The following is a 23782-nucleotide window of genomic DNA, read 5'->3' on the forward strand; positions in this document are numbered from 1 at the left end:
CCACACTCCATCAGAGAACACTGAAATGTTACAAAGAGATGTGTCTGATCCTACACCGAAATAAAGACTACTCCATCAGGAAACTGATGCCAATATCTGCAGCACGACACCCAGAACGTAGTGCTACAAAAAATAGCAAGTTGCTGGAAAAGACAAAAGGACCGTCGCAAAGCTCTAATGCAAATTAACATTTGTACATTTGACAACAGAAAACAAAACAAAAAACCAAAATATAATAATAATTGGGCACCTTCTAAGATTAGGCTAAGATTAGGTGCTGAGGTAGACGTAACTACAATTCAAATAAAAACAACAACATAAACAAAATAAAAACCCCAAAAACAAAACTTAAAGAGCAACTGGACTGGCACTTAAAAAAACAGGCAACCCAGGGAAGAGGCAGATAAAGAGGAGTTTACAGAAAGAAAAAGAGGGAAGAAAGAGGGGCAGAGAGGGAAGAGAGAGAGGAAAAACTGCTTTGTTACATAAAAAAAGCTTTGTTATGCTTGGTCCGACAGGGCAATTGGTCCTCAGTGCTAATATATAAAAAAAGACAATGTCTTGGTGCTTTGTTACTCAAACAGTTTAGTTTCGACCTCAATGGCACATGCATGGCAACACGGCATGAAATGGCTACTCTTTCTAGAACACCACACTGGAACACAGTGAGCCAACCCCAGGGATGCAATGATGACACTTGGCTGACTGTTTTTCTTTAAAATAAGTACTTTAACCAACAAATAAACATGTTAAGTAGGGGCAGTAAAATTGTATCGACAACCCACAGAATGTTACAGGGATGTTGTCAAAACGTTTATTCAGCAGACCTGTTGCCGAGTCGAAAAACGAGAAAATGGAGTCAAAGAAAGTTTGATTCTCAAACAAAGATTTTTTCCCTCAAAGCAGGAGATTCATTGTAAAAAACACACTTATTCCAATTTATGGAATGTTCAGCTTGTTTATACCAAACTTGTCTTTTTGAACTGTGTATAAAACACTACAAGATCACAGCATTTGATCGACTGCCAGTGGATACACTGAAAACAGACCAAATGATCATTATAAAAAAAGGCTAATTACTATTTACCTCAATTGGACTAGTCCCTTTGTAGGAGAAGTTGAAGAAAGGACACGCTATTCCAATCTGACATCATTTTGACATCATCATAACACCCCTGGAGCCCTGAAGACACCAATAATTTTCTTTTGAAAGTACAGAAACTAAGCAGATATATGCGGACAATTTGTTTTGAACAATTTCATTTAGGCACAAAGATATTACAGAAACATCATAAGAACATTGAGGGAAGAACTATATCAATGCCAATATCTTTTTTTATCACCATGAGCGAAAAGTGGCAATAGAACATGACTCCCAAAATTAGTACATTTGACACTAATGTGCATCTCTCACGTACACAAACGCACTCTCAAACATACGCTAGGTGAAAACACACTAAAAATAAAAAAAGTAAAACAAAAAACAATTTAGAGAACAGTGACATCGGCATGTGACATAATTTCTCGTATTGCCACATATTGCAAACTCTGTTTATACCATTTAACATCAGTTTACATTATCCATTTACAGAACAAAATATATATTTCTGCCTTTTTCATGGAGCTACTTGTTTTTAATTCTCACAGGGGGGCGAAAGATCCCCAAACTCACAGTGTTTCCCAGAAAACAACGGCAAGACACGACAGTTACATTTCTTGTGATGCGTCTTCACCATCCATTCTTTTTTTAGTCACTTCAAGTAAAAAACAAAGTTGGCAACGTGATTGTTTGAGATATTGTGTGCAATGTAATTGATCATTGGCATCACATCATTTTTTTGTTGTTATTTTCACATAGGAGAATGTGGCTGATTTAGTCCTTCACCTGCAATGTATTGACATCCAGAAAGCAACATTTATCACTATAGGATCACACACGGTCCAACATTACCAAAGAGGAGCAAGGCGAACAATTCAAACGAGGGAATAATGATATAAAAAAAGAACTACAAAGTTTTGCCCCGCTGCAACCTCAACCAATGGAAAAAGACTCACACTTAATACAAAAATATCACAATTTTATATATCAAATGGCCTCTGTTGGCTCTTGCTCAGGACTACACTCATACAAAGAAACATGTCAACTGACAGGATACATTTTTTTTCTTCCTTTCGTCTCTGATTACCACTTGCAGTCCCAATTGTCCAACGCACAATGCACTGCTGCATATGACCTGTTCTTTGCGGTTCAAACAAAGTGAACCTTCTTTTTTTCACATTACAAAACTACAATTCTATTCACATATTTTCAAGTTTATTTTTTTTAAAGTACTACACTTCACTTGTTCCATACGCACCTCCCAGATCAACTCTGACCCCGAACTTAAGGCTTCAAAAATCTTTTTTCTGCTCTTAAGCTAAGGTTTACACGACTGGGGGGTTCTCATAGGGAAGGTTATGCCTTTATCACCACTTTTCCTATTACCAGTTCCAGTAAATCTCACCCTTTCATATTTGTTGCTTACCAATTTGAACACACAACACTTATAAGCATGAGATGACGTTATGCAAAACGCAAACTGTGCTTTTGCCAACGAGAAACATCCAAACTAAACGCAACTTAGAGGTAGCTTACGAAAATTACCGAACCCACGAGCTCTTTAACAAGCAGGGTTAGTAAATAACAACAAAAAATAATACCAAGTTTGGTAAGATTAATGCAAAACAAGAAAATAATACAAACGTTAACGAAAGACAAACAATCTCTCTTAACCATGGCACTTAATTTCTTAAGTACTTAAGCACACGCTGCTTTTCGCATCTCCCCTGCTCGACATGGCAGAAAGACAAACAGCAAGCGAACAATCAAACATACAAAAACTAAGAAACAAAGGAAAAATTTTAACGCTAGCACATGAGGTCACAAAAAACGAGGTAATTCAAGTATGATGTGCTGAAGTAAATCAAGCTGTAATAGGAAACACAGACAAAAGCAGAGGAACCTAACATTCAGGACGCGTTTCATAACATTTGATAACTCCGTTACCGATCGCACGGATATGTGCGAACAAGCCCCGCATGTCACACTGCTGTTCGGTCTCCAAGCCACTGACATAAGCAGCTTTAGTCATCATTTTGGTCTCTATAACAACAGCATCAATAGTTGATTAGATGTCTAGTGTCCAGTAATGAATGTTCTGTATGTATTGCAGAGTTATTCCTTTCAAACGTCTACCATTGTGATTACATTGCGGTGAATTGATTTTCAGACCGGTCTTGAACTCACGAAACATGAGAAGTGACGAAAAACAGACTGAAACAAATAGAAAATGTTAAGGTTACGTTATGAAGAACATAAACCATGTGCATATCGCGCTATATAAAATTGAAACGTTTCGCGCACGAAAAATGTTAAGAATCAAAACATCAAACAGAAACTGTCATCGTGAATTTCGCTTGTAATATGTGGTATGAAGCAGTGAGACTACGCCGGAGATGAGAACAGCAAAAAAAGTGAAATGACATTGATGAGCAGAGTATTGAGAGCTAGCTGATTTGTACGCTGGTTAAACCAATAAGCCCTTAATGAACTTGAACCATATGGGAGGGATCTACCCACTGAATGTTTAGCTGGGCATCATCAACATGCGTGAAGCTTACGTCCCAGTTCGCTGTAACGTCTGTGATGTACATGACTTTGTTTGTATTTGCTGTGGTGAACCTGACCGGCGCATTAATGCAGACAGACCTAAGTGCTTTTGGGCATCATCACCTCTGCTGTGATCAGTCTGATCAGAAAAACAAGCTGAGTGTATGGTGGAAGAGACTGTCTCTTACTAAGAAGCTCCAGGAGAGGGCGCCCTTTCAAAGAGGCGCTCTCAGTCGACGCTAAAGTATGACTGATATAAGACATTAGGATATTGCATTGTCTGGGACAACAAACGATGCCTGACGTGGTTTGCCGGCTTCCCATATGATCCATGGTGTGAACAGACAAACACTTATAACATAATGCTGAGTACAGCAAACATCAAAATGATTCACGAGAATGTGATACTGACAGGGTAAGATTTTTTTTCACGTTCTGTCTTTGCTTTTGTCCTTTCTCATTCTGCCCAATCCAGGCTTTCCGACCAATGTGCCCATTTGCTTTCTCTGTGCAATTCCTCTTCAGTGACAAACAGACTGTGTTTCCACACTTCCTGCCATCCAGGCAGGCGTTACCCCCATCCCACCCTCCCGCTCAGCGCCACCGCCCCAACCCCCCATTCGGCTCCCCGCTCCCCTTTCAGACGTAGCAGAGGTACAGGTAAGTCTTCTCTATCCTCCAGTCAGGGGGGATGTCTTCTGGCTTGTGGCCCTTCATGTGCTTCTGCATGGCGGAGAGGCTGGGGCAGTATTCCAGGCAGATGGTGCACTGGTACGGCGAGGCTCCGTTATGGGTGCGCAGGTGTTTGATCATGGCCGAGTAATCCCTGGAGCGCTGGTGGCACAGCTTACACTCAAACGGCTTCTCACCTGCAGAGAAGAGAGAGAACATCAGGACACATCAATGACTTTGTGTACTCTGATGGTCGGGTTACAGACAGGAACTCTTATATTAGAAACTGTGGAAAACACTGGATTCATATACAGAACGAAACAGTAATGAAAGTTTAGTTGAAGGATCAGTGTATGAAATTTACTCACTCCACTCCACAACAGAGGCTGACACAGAGCTAAGATGTTGTCACGTTTTCGCTTTGTCAAAGGAGATAACGTATTTACGAAACGCGCACTGTAGAGCAGTTTGTCCGTTTAGGGCTACTATAGAACCAAAATAGGGAATTCAATGCAATGGGACCCATGGTGTATGTAGATAGAAATAGCTCATTCTAAGGTAATAAACAATAAGGTTTCATTATGTAAGGTCTTTATACACCTCTGAAGACAGTTATGTATATTATATTGCATTTCTGTCAATAGATCATCCAAAAAGTACACACAGCACCTTTAAGTGTTGTTGGAAGTATCAAAATCTTGGCTTAAATGTGACATTATTGGTTAGGATTATTACATTTTTATTTAACCTCACTTGTTCATTTTAAGTAGTCCTGCGGTACAAAAATGAATTTTTCAAAATACACATTTACAATGCAGCCTCTTAATTAAAATGAATGAGGTCATAAAAAGCAGCAGGCGTATTAATGATAAAATAATGATCAAAATGCTGTTTTGCTTGTATTTGAATGTCAACTACCCACATGCAGAGATAACTAATTACTGCTAAGACAAGCATCACCATTACTAGCGCTCGCACTAGGGGTTAAAGATTTTAAATCTCTAATCCGAAGTAATAAAAGTTTGTTGTGAAACGCCTCCTGCACAGCAGCTCGCTAAGAAAAAAGGTGGGCTATTACTTTCCTGAGCAATTGGTCTTTAGATTTATAGCCTGCTGGACAAATAAATCCTGTTGATTTATATTGATAGAGAGGCCCCTGCCATATCTAAAGGCATGAATATCAGACACTTTACGGTGGGCTTTTTTAGTTTGGAAATGAATGCAACTGTCAAGCATTGATCAAGAAACAAAACAAAACAGCTTGCGGTAGATTATCAAGTAATGTGAAAGTATAGAAGGTTTTAGCGGCAACAACATGAACAAAAGTTAGGTGGCCCAAACTTGACTTACGGTACACCGCTGCAGAGAATGAATAACTATTGAGTAGTTTAAATGTAATTTAATACAATTGAAATATATAGAATATAAAATAAATAGTTCTCTATGATCAGATCACAGGACATCTTTATATGTCAATACAGAAAAAAATACATGACTATAACTATCATCTCAGACAAATCATGTGTGTCAGTATTCAATGTTAAATCTGTCCGCTAAACAAGAATTCAACACAAACACCATGTTTATCCTGTCACGCTCTTAAGGAAAACACTTCTTAAAGAGATGGCAACGAAAAGCACAACACATTTGGTCTGACTGCTGAAACTAAGTCATCTAAATGTTGACCTTTACAAATGTCACTAGGGAAAAGCATTGATAAGTTAAGGATTGAACAACGCTCATGTAGGCTAAAGGCATCCTGGGAATACAAACTGCCTGCATTGTTTGCTTTGGTCTCCTATTTGTTTAATGGAGAACTAGAGAAACCTTGACCTCCGTGGCTCGACCAATGTCACGACCGTCTGCGTTTGCGTATGCAAATGCCGTAATGAGACGGTCATTAAAACGTCGAGACTGCTGTTGTAGACACACGTGTGGTCAGTGTACTTTAACTGCACTGTAAACAGGGCAACCTCAGATAACCAGGCAATAATGAATTGCAAATGGAGCTTAGTTATTGATTAGCCATCGACAAAACTGGGTCTGCCAATGTTGACGCTACATCAAGCGGCTCCCCTTTGCGCACGGTGGCCTGACTGCGGGCTTGTCTGTGTTCTTGTTATCTCACAAGCTCTGCGGTGGCCGTCGAGGCCCTGCCCTCCCCCATCCCACCCAAAGAAGCCAATTATTTGACGGGCTTTCTTGATAGCGCGGCTTAACAGCATCGTTTTTTGAGTGGCAGAGAGGAGGGGAAGGTCTGGTGGCCGATGCCTGCGTTTGGGAAATCTGGTCTCTACAGTACGCTACTAATCCCCTTGTCAAAGAGCGAGCTGACAGCACTGGAAATGGCCCGCCCTTTGGTGAGGGCTTTAGTGAGAGCTAAGATCTAAGAATCAATCAGATATCACCTTAACAAGAGCGAAGGGGGTCTTTGCAGGGGTCTGATATAAGAATGCTCGTGTTTGAAGCCTAATGGAAATAAATAGAAGTATGGCGATGGTGAATATGTTGCCTAATCTGATCAATAAAGCAGTGGAGATGAATGTTGATCCAAAACCTGTTCAAATCAGATCAACAATAATAACATCTAATCTAAAGTTATAGCCTATTTTATATCAGCTGTTGGGTTAGATAAACACTAACAAGTGGATTGTACCTGTATGGACACGGTAGTGGGTCTCCAGCTGATGTTTGAGGCTAAACTTCTTGCCGCAGCCGTTACATTCATAGGGCTTCTCTCCGGTGTGGATGCGCTTGTGTCCCTTCAGCGTGCTTTCGTCTCTGAAGCAGCTGCCGCAGAACTCGCACTCAAACGGGTGATCACCTGCTGGACAGACACCCGATTTATGTTATTCTATGACAGTCAAGGTTAAGATTAAAAGAGCTTAGAATAGTGAACAGCTGGACGTGCACAGGCCAAAAACTACAGCAGTTATGAACACAAAAGAGTAACAGTTTTTACACTTTTGGGGAAATTAACCTGGAATTTGAAGTTGTAGTTGCGTATTATCTTAATACACACAAACCTGACGTTAAATTGTGATGAGATGAACATACACAAACGAGAGGACATCAAGTATATTAGAAGAGTCCCAAAATAGACGGAGAGAGAGAGAGAGAAAGATAGAGAGAAAGGGAGGGATAGAGAGAGAGAGAGAAATAAGCCAATCAGAAAGACAGACAGACACAAAAGAATTGAGAAAGTCAGACGGATAGAATCAGACAGGCGGGCGGATAGACAGACAGAAGAAATAATAAAGACAGAATCAGAAAGACAGACAAAACCAGAGACAGAATAAGACAGACAGATAGACAAAGAGAGAAATTAGTCAGACAGAAAGACGGACAGACATAGAGACACAGAAGAAATAAGAAAGTCAGACAGACAGAATCAGACAGACAGAGAGAAACTCTGGTCAATGATCCAAGCATTCGTCTTTCCTCTCACACAGCAGTAGAAGTGCATTTGCTAAAGTGAACAGAAAATAATATTTATTTTAAACCGGGCAATTACAATATCTCAGGACAATCACCAGTGGCTTGTTACGGGTCATCTTTTCAATAGCCTCCTGTCTTCTTTCATTGTAATGGATATTCAGAGGTCAGTAATCAGTGATATTATGATATGCGGGGGTGTTTCTTTTTTCTGCTCTCCCGCTAATTGCGTTTCTGTGTCTCACTATCAGCTACCCATATATCACCCTGTGCCTGTACAGATGCGAGACTCCGCCAGGCGTGTAATGTTCCCCATATTTAATGCGTTTCACTTCTGTGCTGAGGGTTTAAGTCATCGTCTATGACCTACGCGTTTCATTATCTGGCTGTCCGAGCGGCACCGTGCCTGGGAATAAATTGCATTTCTCGTTATGTACTGTCATGCTCAGACACTCGCTGCTTCCCTTTACCAGACAATGTCAATTTCCTCAGGCACGTTTCGCGGGGAGACACGGCTAAACGCCTCGCATTTACACGGCTGCTCGGGCACCGGTTTGGCAGTAATGGAGGGGTGTGTGGCGACAAAAACAAAACTGAAAAATGCGCATTCCACAAATCAATACAAGTGGCAGTATTTATTTGTCTGCATGAAGTTATCAGTTGTTTCCGCTTTTTTTTTTAATAAAAATTAACGCGTCTCCAAATGCCCCCCTGTGCAGCAGCGATCACAATCCATCACACTCCGTGACTGCTCTCCGGCACGCGACAAGAATAGTAATGGCGCCAAATTCACCTGAATTTAATTGCTACTAAAACCAAAGACATCTGCGCGAGCCTACAGGAAAATGCGTCTAATCGTGCATTTACAGGCTTGTTGGTAAAAGCATATTCTATCTTTATTTGACTCATTAAGCTGTGACGGCACCCATAGCACGAGATGCGCAAATTGATATCGCATTTCTTGTTGGGTATTTTTAAGCTACCTGTTATGTAAATGCGACGTTTCTCTGCTATAAACAGCCCGCAATCGCTTATCAAATTGCGTTCGGTGGCTTTACTTTGTTTGGAATACATTAAGCTCCGAGGCAGTAAAGATACAAGGGCGATAGATCAAGATGCTGTCGCCGAGCGCGTGTCTCGCTCCGTGTCTGTAAATCTGCGGTAGCTGAAGCACAAAGAGTGCCGAAAAGACATTTGTGAGGCTCGGGAGCTGCCACCTGCGTCCCCGCGCCCCGGGGGACGGTAGTGATGTACCTGGCCAGGGTCTGTGGGCACTGCCTGCTGCCTGGCAGGGCCGAGGCTTACGTTAAGGCAGGGACCGAGTTCATTATGCTCTAAGCAGCGTAAATCAAGGATCCATCACTGCCAGGGTCTCGGCTGGCCTGCGCTATCAAACACAGCTGCGAACACAAAACACCCGCTGCAGATGGAAAATAGGCTCCGAATAAAACACAAGCGCAGAACAACAACGGAATATTAACTAGGCACGGCCGGCAGCGTGCGGGATTGGGGGTGGGGGGGCTGCCATGATTATCAGCCCTAATGGATGCCAGCATTCGCTCATACTGTGCGCGCCTGTAAAAATGCACGTGTAAGTACATTCAAGAATAGTCTCCGTGAGCGCAATCACACTGTGAAATGGTCAAAATTAGATTTTATATCATGCCTTAATGTAAATTGCATCAGTATTTAGGTTGAGCTATGGCTGAAATGAAATGTAAGCCTATGTTGGTGACTGTGTGGGCCAATTTATTTAGTGGGGACCACAAGGGTCTAAAATTAAGTTAAAGTAAAAATTGTTTAATAAATTAAACCATGTTGCACACCATATGGCAGCTTTATAACGTGCTTAAAATTGATGTTTTTAATCTTGTTGAACTCTTCACGACAGACACATGCATGTTTCGTGAATTTTTGCTGTTCGACATGTATATGCTTAGAAAAATGCTAAATATTCCTGTGGTCATAGACACAGAAGATATTCATAAAAATTTATCCAAGCTACAGTTTAATGTAAATGTTCTCAAGGGACCTGATCCCACTAATGGTGACCCTATAAGAACAACTTTGTATAGAAAACAAAAGAAAAGTAGAGCTCTCTACTGTTCTTTTTTAGAGGAACATTCGTGTTTGTAACATCACTGAATCTCTTTCCACAATTAAAAAACTGTGAACAAGATTAAGAAGATCAAAGGAGAATTAAATGCGAGCAATGTGTCTTCCTTTTTTTTCCCCTTGCATAAAAAGCTAGAGACTTATTTTTGTTGGTTTTTGCCAGTGCCAATAGCACTTCTTTCCTTTCAGCTCCTTGACAAAAGCCCCCACATCACATTAAACCGTTGCTTGCTAGCACTCATTGTAATTTAATATACGCCTACAGAGAATTGGGTTCAAAATAACGCGACGCTGCGTCACAGCCTCTCTCCCTCCGCCGTGTCTGCACCGAGATAGGCCGTTGACATTTATGTATGCAGGCGGGAGCGGCGGCACGTCGTCTTCGATGTGTGGTTCGGCATGGACGAGCGTGTACAGTAAGGGCCGGGCCTATGTTCATCTCCCTAATTTCGCTTCAAATATTCATCCCTGCCGTCGCAGACTAAAGCAGCACTGACACGTCAGGCTGTTATTTAAGGTCAGAGACGAGCGGGGAAAAAGCCTTTCTGGAGAAAATGGGATTTATTCCCAGCGTCTCATATTCATAGACAGTAATGGAGACTGGTCCCCAAGTCGCCTCATCTGCTCGGCCGCGTGTCTGGCCGCATGGGGATGGGGCAGAGCTAGTGACTCGAGAGCCCGATGTCTGTGCTGTCACAAGCCATCACAGCGCTGTGGCCTTTCGCTAAATGACATGTCACTTCAGCCTGCTATCTTCATTTCATCCGCCTCCGTCCAGAAGGTCCTGATGTTTGATGAAATGACAGGTGGAAAAAAGCAAACACAAAAGACTTTGCCGAGATCCTGATTTAAACAACCTACAGAGCGCGTTGCATGGCACATCTCAAATGAACATTCAGCTCAATGCCTGAGCATTAAACATCAAAGCATCAAATTAGTATGCGTTACTGAATTTAAAAATGAGTGGCCTGCGGCGTAATGTTGTCAGTTTATGCACAAATGCATGACGTTAAAGACACAAAATCAAAGAGAGAAGTTTGTGGTATAAATACGTGTTATGCCGTGTTCAGACCGCCAGCGACAACCAGAGACAAAGGGAGGCGAAGTCATTCATACACGATGGTGACATGAGTGACAGTGAACATAGGCAAGAGGAAGTGGGCGTTTCTAATGACACAACAAAATGGAGATATGCTCGACTTCATGCAAATGATGAGCGACTACCAATAGGACTAAAGCAGCGGGGCTCACATCATCCGTCGCTCGTCAGTTACTGCATGTTTATATATGTTACTAGAGCAACCATAGCTAGGAACGCCTTCTATCGACCTCGCCAAGATACTAGCGACACTGCGACAGGTGCTGGCGGTGCGAACTCACAATATGTATATTTTGTATATATAGGCTGTTTAAAAGCGATTATATTTCTCACACACTTTACAGACTTTTGTCCAGTCAAATACTCTCTACATATACAAATATCCAGTCATTTAAAAGTTTAAGAGCTGATATGAGACCTGTATGTGAACGGAGATGGCGCTTGAGTGCGGTGTGGCTGGGAAACGTGCGGTTGCACTCGCTGCAGATGTAGCTGCGCACGCCTGCGTGGACCTCCATATGCTGCTGCAAAGCCGTCTGCGTCTGGAAGCGTTTGCCACACAACAAACAGAAGATGGCCATATCGGATCCTAAGAAAAAACAGAGAGAGAAGGATGTTACCGTATTTGTATATATTAATGTTGACATTGAAAAAGTTTATTAATTAAAGGTTTAAAGTCCCTGTGAACAGGAAGTGTTTACTTCCATATTCTGACCCATTTGTAAGTGAAAAAGAATTTTGAATGAGACAAATTCCAGTGATTTGATTGGCTGTATAAAAGCAGCCCTGCCCAAGCAGTCTAATTTACGTAATTTAAGATGGACAGTCACTACAGGACGGAAGTGATTTTCAGATTTAACGATTACGAGGTCACATGAAGAAAAAAAAGAGAAGGACCCATATTGGAAAGCTATTTACAATAAACACTGCAATATTTCAAGAACATTTTTTAATTGTTATTTTTTATTTCACTGGGACTTTAAATGCATGTTTTATCTGGTTGTCCAACCTATGTTAGACGGGGGAGTGTTTGGGAAACAGCTGACAAGCCATTAGATTTACCAGAATTCACAATCTTTGTGAGGCATGTCAACGTTGTTTACAAAATGATTAAAAACACAAGTTTCTCACTGGATCAATATGAGAAATTAATCAGTATTGAAAGATTACAGATGCACATATAATCTGGTGCCACAAGAGGTCACTTGAGATATAAAAGCCTTGTGAAAACAAAAACCTAGAAGTAAGGTGAAAAAATAGTAGCAAATTATTGAAATCTCCCCTAACAAAATATACAATATCACACAACTGGGTGCTAATAGAGATAAAAGCACCAAGTGAGCAATCATTCGCTCTCTTTTCTCTTTCCCTCTCATACAAACACTCACACTTCACACTTTTTTCAATTATCAGGCTCTAAAAAACTCTGGGGAAAGTGGGAGTGTTTTAAGCTTCGCTTCTATTTCATGAGTCGATAACACATCTTTGGGGCAAAGCTGCCACTAATTTAAAAATCTATGAGGAGACCCAGTCTCATGTTCATAAAGCTCGATCAATCAGCATTTGCTGGAAAAAAGCAGCGATTGACAGCACGAGGGGAGGAGTTAAGAGGCGAGAGAGAAACGAATAGTCCTGTTCTTAAATCTCAGATGGTACTGCTGAATTGCTGCTTCTATGCAAATAAATACTGACAAGTCTTCTTTCTGGCTTCTCTGTCTGACCGTATCCCTCCACGTTCGCTCTGAGCTTTGCTACAACGGTCTCATTTTTGAATGAATACCTATATCTTGTTTTATCAATGAAAAGGGGGATTTTTGTTCTGGCATTGTGACTCGAGAATAAAACAAAGCAGGACCTTTTAGTTTATAATGTCTGCCTCATGTCCCACAGTAAAACAAAACTAGGAATTCATGTTAAGGTAAAGGCTGTGATGAAATGTAAAAACAATTTTGGGGGTGGGTAGGTTGAGATGAAAGACAGGGTTTTGGGAGGAAAGAGGTGAAGGGGTGGAAGGAAAGGCTCTGTGGAATGTAAGAGGTTAGGTGGACTCTGACCCACAGAGCTCAAGGGTCTGGATACAGGCAGATGGAAAGACTAAGCCACATCACTAGTGTTGTTTTGTCATTGCTCTTAAAATCGCACATTACTGCAAACAGTTTTAATGAGGATAACCTGCTTTTAACTAGTTTCCCCCTTCGAAACGCTCAATCGGTGACCCTGTGATGAGGGCCTATGCCTGCTTCCATTACTAACAAAGCTCCAGGCATTCTTTGCTCTTTGATACTGGATCCTTATTTATAAATTACCTGTACACACTTAAAAATAAAGGTGCTTAAATGGAATTCTTTATGAAAAAACTTTATGGAACCAAAAGGTTCTTCTATGGCATCGAAGAACCATCTGAAGCACCTTTTTTTAAAGAGTGTAGGCAGTGCATGTACATAGGGCACCCCGAACTGATGACCCTTTCACCCATACACATTTGTGTATATGGTTAGGTAATGCACATTTATCAGCTTCAGTCTGTTAAGACAGTGTTTGTTTGTTTGAGAGGATAAAGTTTGTATTTTGATAATGCGAATTCCCAAAGTTAGATTAAGCTTTTAGGTTTCATGTTATTTTGTGGCTTTGAGTTTCTGTCTGTAAGCTTAGAAGAAAATTATTTTCTATTGTTGTCCCACAAATTGACAAAATGAACATTTAGCAGATATTCACAGTCTTTGTGTCTTTCGGGAAAACAGAACAAACATCAAATGACTCATCCTAAACTACAATAAAGTTTTTAAAATAGCATCTTCAATTTATTCCGTCCAAACGTCCTTTTTTAACATTAAAAAACCTCAGGATCTTCAACAGAAAAGCGTATCAAATAAATCTGTTGTGCTGTTAAGGCTATCGTACCCATTCCTATCCAGCCAAGCTCACTGATTTTATTCAACATGTTTTACAAGTGACCCTTTAACATACCAGATCTCTCAGGTGTTGAGAACACTTTCATTGAAGAAAGCCAACTATTTTGGGAACCGTAGAAGGGCAGGGGGGACAGTTCAGTGAAGGGAAGTTCAGTGTCCATGTGATTGGTGTTAGCTGGAATTAAGTGTTCCTCAGTGTGAAGTAAAGAGCGTCAGAAGTAAATGGTCTGGCTGAGAGAAACTGTTCTGTGAGGTACTGAAGGGCAAGGCAGAGAAAAAGAGAGGGAGAGACAGAAGTGGCTGACCCAGTCGCCTCTATTACAGTGCAAAATTGAGTTGGACAAAGTGACATCTGGATAGAGAACTGCTTTGGCTGCTGCTACCTCCTGTAGACTTTTGGCATAATTTACCTCCACTCCTGTGTCTATTTATAAGGGTCTCTTTGCTCTATCGCAGTTTTAAGTTAATGGCCCTGAAGAGGCATTGGCTGTTAGTTAACGCCGGCTGCGCTGCCCCTGTTAAGTGATGGGGGTGTCCCGCTTGTGTTTACCACTACAAAACACCTCCATAGAGAAATATGACTTGCTACAATCTAGATGTTTTTTTACATGGTAAATGCACTTGAACAGAAAAACTTTAGTGGAAGATGAGTCATCAATGAATCGTCAACTTTTATTAGTACAATAACATTCACATGGCTTTAACGTTATAAGACGTGGACTAAAGCACAACTCTTATTTTGATTTCATTTTTAGAAATGTTATGTGGTACAAATGCAATACTTGTTACTAAAATTGTAAAATTGTACTCGGAATAAAACAGGGCTGTGATTAAAACAATGCGAGTTAGATGTCACAACAGCGTTTTCCACAGGGAAAGTGTGTGGAGAAAGCCCATATTGGGCGTGCGTGCCATTCTAAATGGTTGAGAACAACTTCAATTAGCTTGCTCTTCAATTCACTAGTGTTGATGAAAAACAAACTCCTGCTGCTCTGTCTGTCAGCGATGTGTCGAGGTGTGATGTCACCTGTTGCTCAATGAAGAGCTTGCCACTGCAACACACCTGTCCCGTTTCACCGCTTGGAACACGGCTTCTTGTTACCCCGTTAAGCAGTGCTGGAGATCTGTTGTATTTAATGTGACGTTTTTCACTGTAGTTCATTGATGTAAGTGTAGCAGTGTTTAGGATTTGAGCGGGCACAACATGCGAGAATTGTATATATCTGTATATCTACAGCATATGTATCTATCTATACTCCATCCATTCATCAATGATCACAGAATCTTGATCAGAATCAAGAATTTTAGTAAGTGGTGTATGTAAACGTAATACATAAATATTAAAAGTCAGTTAATATAATAAAAAAATGAGTAATTATAAAATTAAATATAGCTGCAAGCAGCGATTCTCGGGTTCGAGCAGTCTAAAGCGTCAAGATTGTTCAGAATGAAGAGAGCTAGTGGCCAAAAGGCGCTGCCTTTAGTAGGTGACCTCGGAGCTAGTTCTTGAGTTATGGCCATTTTAATGTAAAAGACTCCGCCTATTTAGAACTTTTGGCGTGCGTCCCTTATCGACCTTGAAAGGAAATTTCTACCCTTTTTCGACATTCACACTCCACAGAAGTCATCTGCATTGGTTTGGTTCTGATCGGTCTAAAAAGCAAGGACTAGTTCGCAAAAGTAGGTTTTTGACACCATCAGCGATAACTCACGAGCCGTTTGTTTGACAGAAGTGGTTCCAGAGGCAAAGTTGTTCAGAATGAGGAGAGCTATCAAATAATGTAAATAGTTTGACTATATGTCAAATGTCACGTGATACACAATTGTTTATGCACTCCAAAAACGTCATTTCGCCCCCATTGGCCGAATGAGTTAATATTTCTTACAGACCTTCAGGACCATGAGTCAAACAAGCCCAGCGAGTGTCGTTTCGATGGGCCTCTGTTAAGTCGGTGTAAGGAGTGCTCAAACTTCATTGGCCGATGGCGGCCATGTTTTTTTTAGATATACCAATGTCCTTTTCTAGAATGATGGTACATGACACAAAGACACACCATACCAAGAAATTAGTCGATTGGGCAATCTCTTGGGTAGTAATTGCCCTTTTCGAGAAAACTTATATTATAGCGCCACCTAGAGGCAAAACGCCGACTTTTTCATAACGTGACCTCGGACTGAGAGTATAAACATATGGTCCAAGGCCCATGAAGATAGCTCAAACGGTTCACGAGTTATAACCATTTTAGGAAAATATTCTCCTTTCGGTTCAGACGTCTTGGCCCCCCCTATCCACCACGGATCGAAATTTCCACTTTTTTTCAATAATTATTCACATTCACACTCCACAGAATTCATCAGCGTTGGTTTGGTTCCGATCAGGCAAAAATTCAGGGACTAGTTCATTTTTTTTCAAAAAAAAAAGTTAGCGGAAAAATTTGCATACCGAAAAAGAAATCGTGGCTATACGTTTTTTAGTTTTTGAGCCAATGATTACAATGATATAAAATACTTGGGTGTGTGACAAACGGTTTAGGAGTAGTGAGCGTAAAGGTGCTTTTCATCGCTGTAGCGCCCCCTATGGTCCGACATGGCTGGCTCCGAGTATCTGAGTAGCGAGCAAGACTACTACCATCTGACCAAGTCTCAGCTTTGCTGCCTTACGGTTTGGGCTGTACGATCAGTTTTACATGGGAAAAATAATAATAAAACCCACAAATACAATAGGTTTCGAGCGCGAGACACCCAGACAGATTAAGTGTGTGAATAAAGTGCTGTGGTGCATATATACACTAATACTGTATTTATGGTATGTGTAAAGCTCATGAGAGAAGTTAACAGTGGATGGGGGGGGTGGGGGGTAAATAGGAGTTGGGTTCAGGAGAGCAGCTGTTTAGGGCAGGTGGGAGTAGGGCTACTGGGCGCTTAGTGGCAAAGAGGCCCTGGTAGCCCCGCTGAGCCTGTGGACAATGGGGGCACGCTGGGGGCTCAGGAGGGCGAGACAATATGGTCAGACTGGTGCCAAAACTATACACCCCTTTAACATACATGGGGGTGTGTGCGGTCTCTCAAAGAAAGCCCAAATATTTAGTCCCACAATTAGTATAATGTGCAAAACAAAGAACTTTGTCTCAGTGTGAAACGGGGCCATCAAGAGAAATTTACCATTTCCTACTGCGCTCGCAAGCAAGCATATCTGCGTATAGCATGGGGTACGGAGCACATTAGTCACGAAAACCCCTATGTGCAAGGTAATGCTTTTCATGGGGACTGCATCTTAATTATAATTGGAATGTATAAATGTGAGCATTATAGGGACTTTTATACTGACGGGTTGCTCTTTACTCCATTCTGCATGAGGGCTTGACATCTAGAGGCTTTCTGACCCATTCATTTGCACGGTAACGTGATGCTCAATGAAAACCAAATGACAAGGAGTCTTGCGCTAGCATGCAGACAGACAAAACCGATGGGATGAGTGCTCGCACGTGCACGTGAGAGAAATAACAGCCTAACATCTGCTTCATCCATCTCTTCTCTGGCTTTCTCCTCTAATACAACAGCAGTAACACTACACTATCTACACTGTCATCACTACCTTTCTATTGTGTTCATGCAAATGAATGTAACATTGACTGTAATTTTTTTTCCTTTTTCCTTTTACATACAAGTATGGTTAAATTAATGAATTCAATTAAAATCAATAAATTATAAATGTTTCTGTTGATTTCAAAGTCACAAACATGTAAATAAATGTATTTCCTGTAATACATTTTATGCAAAATATTTGTTTTTACGTATAATACATTTACCTAAATGTATTATTTTTTAACGCATTTCCTCTTTTTTTAGATTACATTTAACCATATACATTTATTGCATATATTTAATACATTAATATTGTAGAAACATATACTGTCATTTAGTTTTTCCTATTAATTGAATGTTACAAACACTTTGTATGTATATGAATGCATGTACAGTATATATCGGGGTGGGTGGCTATGTATTCAAGTGGGTTACTGCATGTGCTATCTAAAACGAAACATAATAAAAACAACTACAATTGAAACCCGGCAGCAGTGTCTGGTCTGATCTCTTTCTGAGAAAAAAGAGAGAGAGACAGAAAGAGAGAGAGCGAGAGAGAGAGTCAGGTAGCGAGACCGAGAGATAAAGAGATGTTACATGACTGTTTTTATGACAGAGTGCTAAAGGCTGCTGGGAAGTCAACAGGTACAAGCTGTTCCAGCGGCCGTGTGTGTGATGCGATATGTCTGCAGCCTCTCTCTGACCGGGGAATTCACTCACCCCCTTGCTCGCTCGCTCACACTGACACCTAATGAGCCCAGACTACAGGAGAACTGCATATCCATGTAATCCAGGAGAGTGGCTAGGCATAATGTGGCATTAGAAGAGCCCAAGGCTTCTTTTTTTGGGTGTGGGGGGGTTCTGCGATTGACAGCTTTGGTCTGGAATACAGAGCGTGTGACAGCACAGAGCGCAGCCCTAATGCATTCAAAACGCCTCTGTGCCTCTGACAAGAGCTTCAATGAATTGTTTATTGATCTAACAGGAGGAGAGACGGTGAGATGCGAGGCGGGCAAGAAAGAGAGAGAGAAAGCGAGGCAGAAACAAAATAACATTTTGTGTGTTCATATCAAACTGTCATTGGTCTCTGAAGGTCTGCCTTACAAATACACGACGCCCCGACAGAGAGATGTGTAAAATGCACTATTTGATTTAACTGGTTTTCATCTCAAGTGGTGGCTTTTTAAAATGAGAATTACGACAGCGGGCTGCATTTAAAAGCCTTAACCTGATGCTTTGAAGGAAAATAATGGGGACGGTATCAACCCCCAGTTAAACCGCTGACAAGATTAGTTCTCATTGAGGAGCTGGTACCTTTCCAGACTTCGCACCAATAATAGTTACAGATAATTCACTTTCGTGTCGGGCGACCGCGGTCTCGGCACGGTGAGATGCTGCATTCTCGGATAGATTAATGCCACCAGATGTCATTGTAGAAGCCATATTAATTACCTCAAGATAATGTCATGGAACCATATGGTTTCTCCAGTGTCCATTTAGACAGAGAAAATGTCTTCATCATTCACAGACCCACATGGAAGAAATTGGCCCTATTGACTTTGACAGGTGTTGGAGGCAGATTCTTCATAATTATGTAAGCTTTCAACACCGGCCCGACGTGACTGCAAAGAGGATTCGGTAAAGCGGTGAGTGGTTTATGACTGCCCCACAAGTAAAGCTCTCTACAGCATATGTGGCATTATGTTATCACAGAAAATTATTTCACTTGTCTCAGTCAAAAATAAATGTTATTTATATACATATTTAAATTTATGCCCTATATCTGGCAGACACTTTAATACAAAGTGACTGACATTCCAGTTTTGCATTTGATCAATATTTGATATGCCAATGAAATACAAAAAACATAAGTGCATAATCAAAATTCCAGCTTCATAGTTTGACTTTTAAACCCCTCTGGAAGGTTGACCGGGTTCATTTTCAACACAAGTATGTTACTGTAACCAAAAACTAGGATGAGTCAAAATAATGTTCGGTGGTCATCAATGTTATTGCATACACATGCACTGATTCCAAAACATCCCAGCTTACGACTTGAATAAGAGAAACAGATGATAAATCATATTTTAAAGGATACTCTGTGCCCTTCACTTTCAATCAAACAGACAAAATTTTTCCAGTTCCATTTCTGGAAAGCCGCTATTCGAACCATCCGCTCTGACGGCTAACGTGATAAAAGATCATAAGCACTGCATCACTCTGGGTGGTAAGTAGTGTGAAAATTTACGACAGGACCCACCCCTGCGTTAGGTCCACAAAAGACGCAGCGTCCCTTTAAGAGAGCAGAATTTACAGTGCGCGGCTGGCCTTCGCCTCGGATGAGGATCGTTTACAAAGCAGAGGACCGTGCTTGCTTTTCCCCCTATCCCACAAATCCGATTTAATCAGACAACCCTTGCGGTGCGGCTCCCAGTAAGAAAAAGGATAATTAGTAAACAGGCAGCCTCTCCTCTGCTTCATTGGCATTCGCGCGGGGTGAGTGTCGCATTTAAAATGCAGTCTGATGAAGTCTACAAAATCAAACCATTTGTTACTCCTATTGAGGAGGCTTCAGGCCACTGGCAATTAAATTGGAATTAGCGCAGGGAATGAGATACGGACGATTCATACCAAGGAGCCGAGAGTATCTGGAGGATGTCTGGAGCTCAACTCAAGTTTACAGTGCTGATGAGTTCCATAATAACTAAAGCCTCTCCGCTTTCTGAAGCGGAGGAGACATGTGTAGAGACTGTTGCACGCCGAGCCTTCGTGCATTCATGGCTTTCAGATCTGGGTTTAAGGATTGACTGTTTAAACTCAGTTTGCGTGTGACGAAATCTGTTTGTTCAGACAGTGTCATCCATATCTAAGGCATCTACACGGGTTACCATAGTAACGATGGCCATTTTGTCCATCACGATGTCTCGCCATATATGTATCGGGCCTTTCTGTAGTTTTAACTATTTTAAATACAATCAAGTCCAAAATCAGGTTGTCATAATATCATGACCAAAATAATGTATGGTAACAACATTTATGCAATATCTATTGAAGTGTATTTTTATTTTATTTTGCTATTTGCAAACCCAAAATACGTTTATGGAGGTAGGAAAAAGAGAATTTGTGACCATTGTGGCTCTCATGGGAAAATGATGGTGAACTATTTACTGTACAATTCAATCATATGTGTAGTGTTAATACAGTATTAATAATCACAGTTTTTAAATACTGCCCGAGTCCAAAACCACTCACTTAATGACCATTTAGACACATCTGTAGATGTCATGGCACCCTGCATACTTTGTGAAGTTACAAACAAGCCGTTTCCTGATATGTTTCTAAAAAACGTTTAACCCACATATGAATACGGTTTGGATCGGTTTTAAAAAAACAAATGTGTTTAATATTATGTGGTCAGAACAAGCACACACACATAATAAATTAAGTTTGAAATACCAAAAACATTGTTTGAACAAAGCTTTTAGAAAGCCAAGAAATTACACGCACCGTATACTCATCCAACAAGACCGCTCTGTGCAGCCTGTTTATGAATATAGCAAATCGATAAGTAACAATCACCACATCGATATGTAACCAAAGTGATATTCGTACAATGCTTTAGCAATGCGTGTAATTTACTCATTGTGGGCGACGTTTGACAATACTTCATATTGACATGTGATACAGAAGCAATTTCTGTCCGTGCGTACATGAGCTAGTGTCTGTACATCTGCGGTTTTGTACAGAGGACAGCCCTGGCTACGCTATGCATGTGTGAGTTATTTTGAATGAATAAAGGGGGAGAGAGAGATGCCATTTACTTTCCACAGTTGATTGGGCACAATGGAGATGAGGTTACCAGTGGGAGCCTGTGTGTGTGTGTGTGTGTGTGTGTGTGCTGGCGAGGGTTGTGGAGATGGGAGATAAATGATCTGCAAATGAGAAGGAACAGCTTCTGCAGTACAGCTGGCTTCCGAATTGCTTGCTCGCTCGCTTGGCCGTGGCAACCGGGCGAACGGTTGCCAGGGGTGTCAGTTCCGTGTCCCTCATTCGGCACACGTGAGCGGTGTAGAGACTTGCCATTTTACGCTGGGGCCAGTAGGGGTCGGTCTGTGCTATGGACCACAGTTGCTTTTATTTAAAACGGTGACATTAATTTATGAAGCCTGTAGACATCATTGTGGTTGAATACCTCTTTAGAAAATTCGAATTTATCAAAGCATCTCGATACATAATGCATGAAACACAGTACATCCACCAGAAAGAAAAAATTGCATTCTAATGATAGTCTCTGTGCCATTACCGCCAGGCAACTAATTTGTTGTCTGGATATTAGATGCATGCAAATGAAGAATCTAGTCAATGTACTGAATCAGGCTTGATGTTTACATGTTCCACATTTGAAAATCAGGCTCTGTGGTGTTATTTGGTGTGAGTGAGGTTGGGAAAGAACAGTGAGAAGGCGAGAGATGGAAATAGAGAGAGTGTGTTTGTGTGTCTATGCATGTGTGTGTGTGTGCTTTTCCCCTCTGGGCGTATGCAGAAACGGTCTTCTATGCAAACCCATTACTGGGAAACACATCAAGAGGACGAATATAAATTATACTGTTCCACCAAATGACAAACTACCACCATAAAGCAGATCTGAGCGAGGAAGGTAATTCAGGAGTCCTGTTTGTTTACCCCTTCCTAAAAATGACAAAATGTTTATTTACTGTTGTTGATCCTCTTTGATGCCTATCTATTTTTGCCCATAAAGGAACGTCTGCTAATCTTTTAAGACGGTTTAACATTATTTATTTAATCAATTTAAACAGCTAAGACGAATTACTAATCTTCAACATATCAGATACACAAGCTTATTTGAACCTTTGCCTGTGAATAGAATACCAAAAATATTCAGTTGTCTTTAAACAACATTAAGGTGATGATAAAATTTACATCAAATCTGACGGTGACCGTAAATCAACAATACAACTAACTTTTTAATTCTTCAAATTTGGTTATTTTTCCTACTGCTCATATCTGATTGGTTAACATGGGTCTGTGACATGGGTTGACCACGGTCCAGTGAAGTGTGTGGACGGGTTGCAGGAAAGCGCAGGTGAGGGATTTACATTGCGCGCCGGCCAGCTGCCACGGAGTCTGGCTGCGGGCGTGAGGATAAACTGACTCCAACACTATTTCACCCTGAAATCTATCAGGGTGCCGCACTGTCCTGGAGCTCGGTTATAGCAACCCCCTTCATCCTGTCTGCAAATCTTCCTGCCTGCTGACAACTCACACCCTCCAGTGATCAAAGAGATGACGACAATAAAGAGCGATTCGACACTTTCTGCACACCTCTCAGCGCTTACGTGTTGCATTTACAAGTTTACGGCACGCTATCAATCAAAAAGTTTGGACGTGCTTCTTTGAATTTGATTCATGGGATTTGGAAATGTTATTGAATGCACTTCTTGTGCTCAAAATCTTGAAACTGTGGATTTTACTTTCTTTAAAAGGATAAGCATTGATTTTACATGTATGTATCGAATACCTTCATCTTTCATAGTTTTCATGACTACTTTTAATCTAAACTGTGGAAAACAGCAATAATAAAGAACAAGCATGCATGTCCAAGCTTAACTGGTACTGCATGACAGATTTACCATAGCAACTGATTTAGAAGATGAAGCATTCAACAGATTCCACAGGTGCTTTTTGGTATCACATGCAGATACCAAAGTGAAAGAAATATGTGAATATAAAGGACAAGTGACTTTATTTAATAAGAACTCAAGACTAGCAATATACTGGACTCCTTCACTCCTTGTGATTTATTCTGAGTGACCATCTGGACAGTGGACAAACAATGTGGCAATTAGTCATAGGCTTTTACCTCGACCCCTTACACTTCTGGGCTTTTACTGTGGCCAAATGACCGGAGCCCCTCTTTCTCACTGGCCACTGACACGGTCTTTCCCACTGGACAAAAGGCTTTGAGCGGCACCCCCACCACCCTTCAATGTTATTCCCCCGTCCCCACCCCACTGTTGCCCCTATCTCCAACCCAACTGACAGGAACAGGAGTTTGTTTTGTTTTCTAAGACGGCAGGAATGAGAATGGAACTCTAAAGCCGCGCGGCTACAAAAACATTTGCGAGGGGGGAGCCAAGGGCCATGATCCGCTTCTGAAAAAAGAAGAATAAAACGAAGGAGCGAGTGTTAATCATATTTAAATGCATTTGGTGAAGCATGGCCAAATAACACATATAGATAAAGGTATTAAGAATAATAGGAATGGCATGCCTCTTTCCAGCTTAATGTAGGCTT

General features: G+C 41.1%; 1 protein-coding gene across 3 annotated transcripts in view; it reads right to left on the bottom strand.

Moving 5' to 3' along the window:
- The window catches only part of zbtb16a (zinc finger and BTB domain containing 16a), a 97604-nt gene continuing 73822 nt past the window's right edge, over positions 1-23782 (bottom strand). Inside the window, exons 5-7 of one of the 3 annotated variants that reach the window (XM_079486942.1) lie at positions 11389-11559; positions 6978-7148; positions 1-4518 (exon numbers count right to left, since the gene is read on the bottom strand). In XM_079486942.1, the coding sequence (XP_079343068.1) occupies positions 4289-4518; positions 6978-7148; positions 11389-11559 (572 nt within the window). In that variant the 3' untranslated portion in view covers positions 1-4288. Of the gene's footprint in view, positions 4519-6826; positions 7149-11388; positions 11560-23782 lie in introns of those variants that run through there. The other 2 variants (XM_079486943.1, XM_079486944.1) reach the window with 2 other exon arrangements.

The sequence above is a fragment of the Barbatula barbatula genome (assembly GCF_947034865.1).
Source record: "Barbatula barbatula genome assembly, chromosome: 22".
In the NCBI taxonomy this organism is placed as follows: domain Eukaryota; kingdom Metazoa; phylum Chordata; class Actinopteri; order Cypriniformes; family Nemacheilidae; genus Barbatula; species Barbatula barbatula.